Below are 9,483 nucleotides of genomic sequence, written 5' to 3' on the forward strand. Positions count from 1 at the left end.
ATTTAACTCAATACCGAGTTCATCTGAATTTCAACACAGACTCCATTTACAATTCTTAAAGAACGATGTGTTGAGCAATATTCTATAATGACAAAGATCTTGTGAAGAAAAATGCACGAATGTGGCTAAACATGCTTATATCCGTCTAAAAAAAACTGCAAATTCAAAACCACAGAGAGCAAAAAACAGACACCGCAAAACTAAAAGATCAAGAGCAGATATTTAACACTTTATAATAAGGTTTCATTAGTTAACATTAGTTATCTACTTCTGTTAACATGAACTACCAACGAACAATACTTCTACAGCAATTATTAATCTTTGTTAATGTTAAATTCAACACTTACTAACACATTATTAAAATCAATTTTTTATTTGTTAACATTAGTTACTGCACTGTGAACTAACATGAACAAACAACGAACAACTGTATTTTCATTAACTAACATTAACAAAGATTAATAAATATTGTAACGAATGTATTAATCATTGTTAGTTCATGTTAATACATTAAGTTTACTAATAAAAAATTAACACACACACACACACACACACACACACACACACACACACACACACACACCTCACCAATGAATTAAAATATTACTCAAACATTCATAGTATTTTATAGGATCATTGAGGTGTTTTAAGTGTGTAAATTTGCTAAAACCTAATCGTGTTACTTTGAGCAGTACGAGAGAGAGAGAGAGAGAGAGAGAGAGAGAGAGAGAGAGAGAGATAGTATTGTTTTCAAAAACTTGCACACTGAAACCCACAAATATGAAGTAAATCCGGCCCTGCGTGAAACATTTCTGAGTGATTAAAAGCATGAATGCATTGAGTTAAAAAGTACATTTATATTAACAACCACCTAATTATTGCAGTTTTTAAAAACCTGTTTTTAAAAAAATTTTTCCTGATAAACAACCTCCATTTGTGCCAAATCTCTGTCATTACTCGAGTTCACCACACGAGGTCTCCATCAGCACACTTCTGTCTGTTGCCATAGTAACAGCAGCTCTCAGGATCCAGTCTTTGTTCATGTTATCTGTGCTGTCACCTATTTTGAATTTGAAACTTTTGTAACATTTGTAACATTTCACTGAAAGCCCTTTCAACTGGCGTGTATATGTTACATGTAAATAATTACTGTTCTATAATGTCACAGCTTTAATGAATTCTTAACAGTGTAGTTACAAGTCAGTTAATCAAATCTACCAACAGACACTGAAACACAACTAGGTGATCTTCTGCTTCAGCTCTTGTTATGATCGTACATCCTTGTTGTTCAGCGGTCAGTAAATCCTCAATGTTTCTCTTGTGATGTTTTGTTGTTCACTCGGTGGCGACAAAATGAAGGAAACGGCAGAACAAGGATGCAGGAAACACGTGTGTATTTTAAATGCATTGTTTTGCACAGATAAATATAAAGAACAAATGATTATGTATTTAGCACAAGCCATTATTTGTTCACATCAGTCAGTGTTTGTCCTGTCATATTTCTGTTCTGGTTGCATCAGACACTCCCTTTAGTTTTTTTCTCCTCCCACACAGGAAAGAAATACGCAATAACCCCAGCATTGCATCATAAGCAGCTCAGACCTGGGCCGTTGTGTTTTCATGACACATGCAGACTCACAATCTGTGGGTTTTGTGGCTGTTTCACACTAGCGTGTCTGAACCTCAGAGTAAACACAATCCTCCTGCATCTTAGGCGGCTGTTGAACTCTTGAGTTGGTGAACGTCACTTCTCCATAATGAACCTCTTCCTCCTTTTTCTTCTTCTTGTTCTTGTTCTGAGAGTCGATCGTGGCATATTCATCTGCAGACACAGAGGACAGATAATGAACAGATGAGATTATAAACAAGATGATTTCTGTTGCATTGATGTTGATAGAAAATGATGAAGTCACCTACAAACAGGGTTAAAAATCTAATTTTTACCTGAAGTGGAGATTAATATATTTTTGTCCCTATGACAAAAAAGTTACTTGTATTTGTTTATTTATAATCTTTATTTTATTTGAATATGTATTTATACTCTTTATTTATTTATACTGTATATAAGTTATTTATACTATTTATTTTATTTGCATGTCTATTTATATGGTTACACTTTATTTTTATGGATCCTTTTACACAGCTTTAACAGCTCACGCTTCGGTCGCTCAACAACAACAAAGCTGGAGAATCTCACGCAGCCAAAATGAGGATTGTCAGTAACGGTGTTCAGCCTTACATTGTTCAAACCGGAGTCGACACTGATGGAGAGACTCAGGAAGAAGTTACAACTTTTAGAATGAAACTGAATCTGACACCTTTTTTCACATGTTTGCAGAGAAAGGCTTACCAAAAACAAAGTTACTGGGTTGTTCTTTTTCACTTTTTCTTTCAGTTATGGCACTTAAACACGGAAAAAGTCAGATTTTCATGATATGTCCCCTTTAAAAGTCAACAGAATATTCAAAGGGCCCCATCAAAATAAAGTGTTACCATTTATAACATATTTTATTCGAATATTTATTTATACTCTTTATTTATTTATTGTAACGTGTAGTTATATGTCTGTTTGGGGTACGTTTACATGACAATGATGTAGTAAAAATGTAAAAGTTTTTCCTTTCCGTTTTTCACATATAACGACATTGCTTTCAAAACGTTCAAACGGATCCGTGAAAACGACTAAAAATGCTGCATTCTGCTGCCAGGCCAGTAGATGGCGATGTCACTTTGTAAAGAAACACTACGCTCCTATAGACTGAACACGTAATATGCACAAACGCTTTTGCAGTTTACTTGCACTTTGAAATCTGTTTTCAAACGTTCGCGTTTTCAGGCCATTGTCGTGTAAATGATCAGCCAAAACACACACAATTTTTTAGATGAAAACGGTGTCAAGGAAATGGACCCTAGTTTCATTGTGTTTTGATTCTTTTTGATTCATTACTAGTCTCTCTGGTAGTTAATTAGTTCCTGCACCCGTTCTGTTTTACCGTGATTACTCCCCTGTGTAATTTAAGATCTCAGATCTCAGGTATCTTTTATGGTAAAGCGGTTACTCTGTTTCTTGAGTTTTCTCTTACCTGTGATCTAGTGGATTTATTATTAAAGACTGTTTGTGCGATCATTACAGCCACTCAACGTGACATTTATACTGTATTTAATTTCTTTTTACTATTTATTTTATTTGCATACTTATTTATATTCTTTATTTATTTATTCTGTATTTATTTTTACTATTTAATTTACTTTTATTTTATTTATTTATTCTCACACACAGACATTGAGACTCATCATGACTTTCTTCTGTACTCTTTATCTCATTTTTGTGACTCAGTGTCAGGACTGTGTGACATGGTGTTACAACAGTCAAACAGAAAAAAACGTTCAGCTTCCTCGCTAGACTTGCTGTTGGTCAATTTTCGACACTAGGACAGGGTGTTTTTACTGAAGCCACAGATGCTTTTTTTATCACGTTGTCTTTCACTTACAGTTTCATGCAATTTTTGTTAATAGAAGCATGCGGTTCGGCTCTATAACTCATAATATCACAAATCAGACTGAGACTGACCAATATCATACTGATGAGAATAAAAAGACCATGAATCTCCATAAACATGTGAAATCCTACAATTTTTTTAGTTGATATAAAACATGACAGTCACTGATCTTTGCTATAGTAGAGCGTTTGCATCTCTGATTTGATTCACTGACACTGTTTATCTGACAACAACGAGGGCAAGATTTACATTTTCACATTGCTACTGTAAACCATTATGCATTATGTTCAGTACCTGAAACTGTGTGTCATTTACTCGTCAAAGCTATTTTTTTTTGGTTCTTGGTGAATCAGAATTTCAGTCACAGACGCTCTGAGCTTCATTAAACCTGACGATGTGAATCTTACCTGTTCTCTTCTGTTCTTCCTCTCTGTTCTTCTGAGAGATGTGTTCATTCACAGGCTCTGGACCGTCTGACACCGGGGCTGCTGAGAAAACACGGACATTAAGCATCTTTAAAAACATAAAATAATGATTTATGATCTATCAGTCATTTAAAGCTAACCAATAAATTGCCTCCAAACTGTTTCTGCTTTCACCTGTTTTCTATTAAAATAACTTGTAAGATATTTGATGTTTTTCATGTATAAATGTAAATATCTGTCATTATTCACTATACATGATTTACATTATTTAAAATACAACATGGGTTTGGATCAACATAAGAGTGAATAAATAATGACAGATGTTTGGGTGAACGAATCAAAACAGTTTGTGTATGAACAGTAGATTAATTAGCATTATATTTTCATAAATCTGATGCTTTAATCTAAACTGATTTACAGATGAGGACAAAAATGAGTGAATAAAGTGATAAAGCCAGTAAAATACAGCAGTGCTGCAATACTACATTTCATAGATTCATGAACTCAAGACTGACTTGTTGTTGGTTTGAGCTGATTCTTCTTCTTGTAGAAGTAATATGCCATGATGACCAGAGCTATAAGAATTACAGCAAAACATCCGAGAACGATCGGAGTGATGGGAGGACCTATGGAAGGAAAAACACAGAACAAGGTTATTAAGAGTTAAACACCGAAGCGCCTCATTCATTTATAACAACAGCAACAATAATAGAAACCACAGAAACTGGATTAAACAAGTGTTATAATAAAAATGAAAAACTGTTGTTAACACACATTGATCATAAAATTTACTATATATTTTGATTTGATTTGATTCATTAGACAACATAATAGTTAAAATACATTCATTTGTCAAGGATAGCACAATAAAGTTTAAACAAAACTTTTTTCCATTGTGGTCCTTGATGTAAAGCACAAACTTCACTCCTAGGGTTACACCGGCATTGCATACTATTATTATTATAATTACAACACTACAGTAAGAACATACACTTCCAAATTTTACATCACAATTAAACATCCCAAAAAATAAAATAAATAAAACAAATTCATTACTAAAACAACCTATCTATTAACCAACTTTTAACTTTCACACTAAAACCAACCATATTTGACATACTCTTTACATCTAGAGGCAACTTTTTCCAGTCTTGAGCCCCTGAGTATTCGAAAGACCAATGCGACCATACATTTTTTAAAACAACATAATGTAATATCCATTAGATTCTCACTTACCCTAGAAAAATACATATGGAGCTCTTTTATTAATTAACTTGTGTACCATCTTTAATTTAAGGTGCACGACTCTGCTTTCTATAACCACTTAAGATGTCTAAAATGGGAAACATCAACGTGTAAAACTACTAAAGCCTAAAACCAACCTTACTGATTTATTTTGAGATTTCTGTAACTCATCCAGCCATACAAAAGACAACTCAGACATCCAAGAAATGCATGCGTACTCAAAATGACATTGCACTAAACATGAGTAATTTTAAATTTTGGTTATCCAAAAAACTAACACATCTGGCAAAAAATTTTGTCCTAGCATTAACCTTACCTAAAGTTTTCATAACCACTTCAGTCATTGTCAAGAACACATTCAAGATAATTAACAGCGGTTCTATTCAATATTACACAGTCCCCTACCTTGATAGATAAGTTAGGAGCCTTGTTCGGTTTACTCTTAGACCAAAATAATGGATTCAGATTTACCTAAATGCAATAAGAGTTTATTTTCAGAGAGCCAGTCTCTCACCTTACCAAGCTCCTCACCTAATATCACTTGTGTTTTGCCAGCGTCCTTGTCTGAAACCAGTAGAGTAGAGTCATCAGCATATAAAAACAAATTACATTCAGAAACGGCTTGCATGTCATTTATGTATAAGAGAAATAAAAGGGGACCTAAGACACTTCCCTGAGGAACTCAGTTATCAATAATTGTTTCCTCAGAGAATATCCTGTTAATTTTTACCCTTTGAACCCTCCCAGTTAAATAAGAGTTCAACAGGCAATGACCATACTTGTATAGATGTTTCTGCGTCTTTTTATTATTCATCTGTTCATGTTTTATTAGCATTGATTTGCATGAGAGTGAGATCTTTGGAGAACATGAGATTGTAATGAGTCTGATGAGAGAGTTACTGTACCTTCAACAATCACTTGAAGATCTGTAGATGTTTCTGTGCCTTTTGAGTCTTCGAGATATAATTTGTAAGTCCCTGAATCTGCTCTGATCACACGGTTTATTATCAGAGTCCCATTAATGACTGACACTTCAGGTCTGTTATTGAAAAGATCACAGTTCTTCATTGTGTCATTCTTTACTCTACAAACTGGATCTTTTTCTGTGCTGCTTATTATCTTTTGTATCTTCAGGCTGTATCTACTAGCGTCCACCATCTGCAGACTGAGTTTGTGTCCCAGAGCTGCATAACAGGGAACTGACTGATAAAAACTGCAGTTCCTCTCCAGACCTGAAGAACAAAACACACACACACACACACACACACACACACACACAAAATAAAAAATAAAATCAGAAAAACAGTGACAAATATTTTCACAAAATTAAACTTCGACAGTATAAATGTGAATAAACAGACACTTGATCTGATCTCACTGAAACATCTGAACTCTGATCATCAATCTCAGACTTCAGCAGACGATCCACCCTTTCTGATTTACTCTTTTACTCACTTATTAATATTTCAATTAAAATAATAAATTGAATAATAATAATAATGAGACAGAAAAAAAAGTGCATACTTCTATTGCATTTTGTAGTATAGAATGTGTGATTAGTGTGCTCACACTGAAAATGCCAAAAAGATAAATTGCACATACTTACGCACTAACTCAAAATATTAAGTGTGAAATGTCAAACACTTCATGCTCTCGACTGTCACAGCTTTAATCATGGAAGTTGAATGTTCTTTATGGAACCGTTGATGCCAATAAACAACCTTTATTTTTAAGAGTGAGGCACTTATATGTACTCTATGCGTTTAGTGTATAAATGTTAAACCCCCTTTTGAAATCCTTATTTTTAAGAGTGTAGGGTATAGAGACACAACTGCTTTTACCAGATCACTGAAAAATAAAATTTCTTTTTTCAAAAATGTAATGTTACAACGCAAAAGTTTATTTGTCAGCTCTGTTTTTGTTCAGCAATGAGCACTTTTAGATTAAAAATAAATCAATAAAAACCTCACTAATTTTCAGACTATTTAATTTGTCTGCTAAATGTCCAACAGTCAACATACATGAATCACAGGAGAATTCTATACATTTTTTTCCTGAACCCTTTATAAATATTTCCACCACATTTCACTCTTGGTTTATATCATAATAGTTTTTAAAGGTTATAATTAACATTTAATGTACCATGCACAAACATTTCACCACAGCACAACATTAAACCGACACTTACTACTAAAATAATCGTATTTCTCTTCTTTCTGCTTTCCACTTCTGCTCTAGCTTGATTCCTAATCTAGCCTAATAAACCTGGCACTGTATATGAACATGGTTGTGACAATTTGCTTCTAATGTTCGTCATTTGTAAGTCACTTTGGATAAAAGCATCTGATAAATGAATATGTGCAAATGTAAATGTATGTCATGCATTTTCATAGTTGAAAATCAAAAGTATACGACAAGGGTAAATAAATAAAATCTAAACAATAAAACACAATTTAAAAAATAGAATAAAATAAATAAATGATAAGTGCAAGATAAACGATTCCAAGACAGCTGTAATGTGACCTTCATATAAGTTGGGAAATTAAGTCCTAGGCCATAGAAGTGTGAATAGAATTGCCGTAGAATTGAGCTGAAAGTCGACTCACATGCAGCAGTTTTCAGCAGCAGCATCAGTCCAAAGATGAGCTTCATTTCTCTAGAGTCCAGAAGAGCCCAATAATCCAGCAGAAGAGAGAAGAAGCTGCTTCAGATGGCGACTTCTGTCCGTTCGTGTTCATGCAGCTCTACTGACACATCAGGAAATTATCTGCCTTCTACACAGAAAGAAGAAAGAGGAAGTTTCCTCATTTCAGGGAGAGACAGACGCTGTGGGTCAGCAGTTTCCACACTTTTCAGCACTGAAGACTAAAATAAGAATAAACAAGCAACTCCAGGCTATATATTTATCATCTAAAATGTGCAAATGTACTTTTTTGTGTCCAGAGATTATTCTTAGTCTAAATCAAATAAACGTTCATCTGTTTATTATCTGTTAAATCGTTTGGAGGTTATGATTTCAGAAAAGACAAACTATTTCTGCCAGCATAAAAGCAGAAGCGCAGAGCAAAAGAAGTGTCACCAACCACAAATCATCTTCTATAAAAACATGCATGTTACCAGTGTACAGTTAAAACCACAGAACACTGAGTAAAATAGACAGACCGAAGCAACAGACCAAACCCTATTACATCAGGTGCCTTATAACAGAATACTGCATACAAATAAAAATGTCATCTTTCCACCCACACCTCAGCGAGGTTACAGCAGAAATGTTCTAGATATAGCCTAACACCTACCTGAGTATTAATAGAATTTTTACAACACCAAAATTATTAATATATAATATAAAGATATCTTCCTGTCAACATCAACGTTCATGAGAATTTTATTAGCCCCTGTGGTTTGAAACAGGAAGTGGGCAGATGTGAGAATGCTGGTGCATTCATGCCATTTGTTATTGGCATAACTTATATTTATTTACACATTTCTTACATGATGCGGCACAAGAGTGTGGCCAACTGTTTCCGGTACTGCTCCAATAAACAACAAAGCTACAGCACAACCTGCAGAGTCCAGTTCACGAACAAATGACTCGTGTGAGCCAAATCTTTGATGAATCGTTAAAAGATTCACCAACTCATGAGGGGTTAATTGTTTGAATCAGTCTGATGAATTCTTCACTGAATAAACTCATAGAAATTCATACTGGAAGTGAATACTAGCATTCTATTCGTTTTTGTAGTCTTCATTAATTTTAAAGTTTATGTTGGGAAACAGAATTGGCTGTTTCCCAACACAATCATGTTTTTGTGTTGTTGTGGCAGTGCGAATTATCTTTTATGTTCTCACAAATTTTATATTCATCAAATTGAATTCAAAGTAAAAAAAAAATAATGTTAAATTTGTAGTAGCCTACACCTACAGTAATACAATAAACAAATTCATGGACATAATCTTTTATTTACCTTTTTGTCTCGATTAAATTCCACCATTGCAAGGTAGGGTATAGGCCTAGCCATATATATATATATATCTCTCAGGACTAAAAAATGTTCATCCAATCATTGCATTCGGTCCGATGTCCTACCTGCCTGTCAACATTTGTATAACTAGAGCTCTGTAAGTTGTTTACGTTCATTATTATGGTAATGTTATGTGCGAGGTAATTTACCGCCATCTCTGTTGTGTGCGTTCACGTGTTTTGAAGGAGGCGTGGCTTTGTAGACGCTCTGAAGGGAGGGTGGGATATTAATAGCTTTCAAAGCTGTTGCTAGCCTCTCCGAAATTGCCTACCCTACCTTTAAATTACTCTA

General features: G+C 34.2%; 1 protein-coding gene across 8 annotated transcripts; it reads right to left on the reverse strand.

Moving 5' to 3' along the window:
- Positions 1–1,377: 1,377 nt before the first annotated feature.
- si:zfos-741a10.3 (uncharacterized protein LOC796591 homolog) lies at positions 1,378–7,962 on the reverse strand. Of its 8 annotated transcripts, none has more exons than XR_007924998.1 (6): positions 7,777–7,962; positions 6,076–6,402; positions 5,685–5,734; positions 4,441–4,551; positions 3,908–3,985; positions 1,378–1,822 (listed from the first exon to the last, which is right to left on the reverse strand). XR_007924998.1 is itself a non-coding variant. In XM_051861059.1 (6 exons), the coding sequence occupies exons 1-6, from the start codon at positions 7,820–7,822 to the stop codon at positions 1,668–1,670; spliced, it is 762 nt and encodes a 253-aa protein (XP_051717019.1). In that variant the 5' UTR covers positions 7,823–7,958; the 3' UTR covers positions 1,378–1,667. The 8 variants fall into 8 exon arrangements, 6 of the variants coding, with proteins under 6 accessions (XP_051717019.1, XP_051717021.1, XP_051717018.1 ...); XR_007924997.1 differs by having other exon boundaries at positions 3,908–3,988; positions 7,777–7,958; XM_051861059.1 differs by having other exon boundaries at positions 5,690–5,734; positions 7,777–7,958.
- Positions 7,963–9,483: the final 1,521 nt, after the last annotated feature.

This window comes from Ctenopharyngodon idella, chromosome 14 (assembly GCF_019924925.1).
Source record: "Ctenopharyngodon idella isolate HZGC_01 chromosome 14, HZGC01, whole genome shotgun sequence".
In the NCBI taxonomy this organism is placed as follows: Eukaryota; Metazoa; Chordata; class Actinopteri; order Cypriniformes; family Xenocyprididae; genus Ctenopharyngodon; species Ctenopharyngodon idella.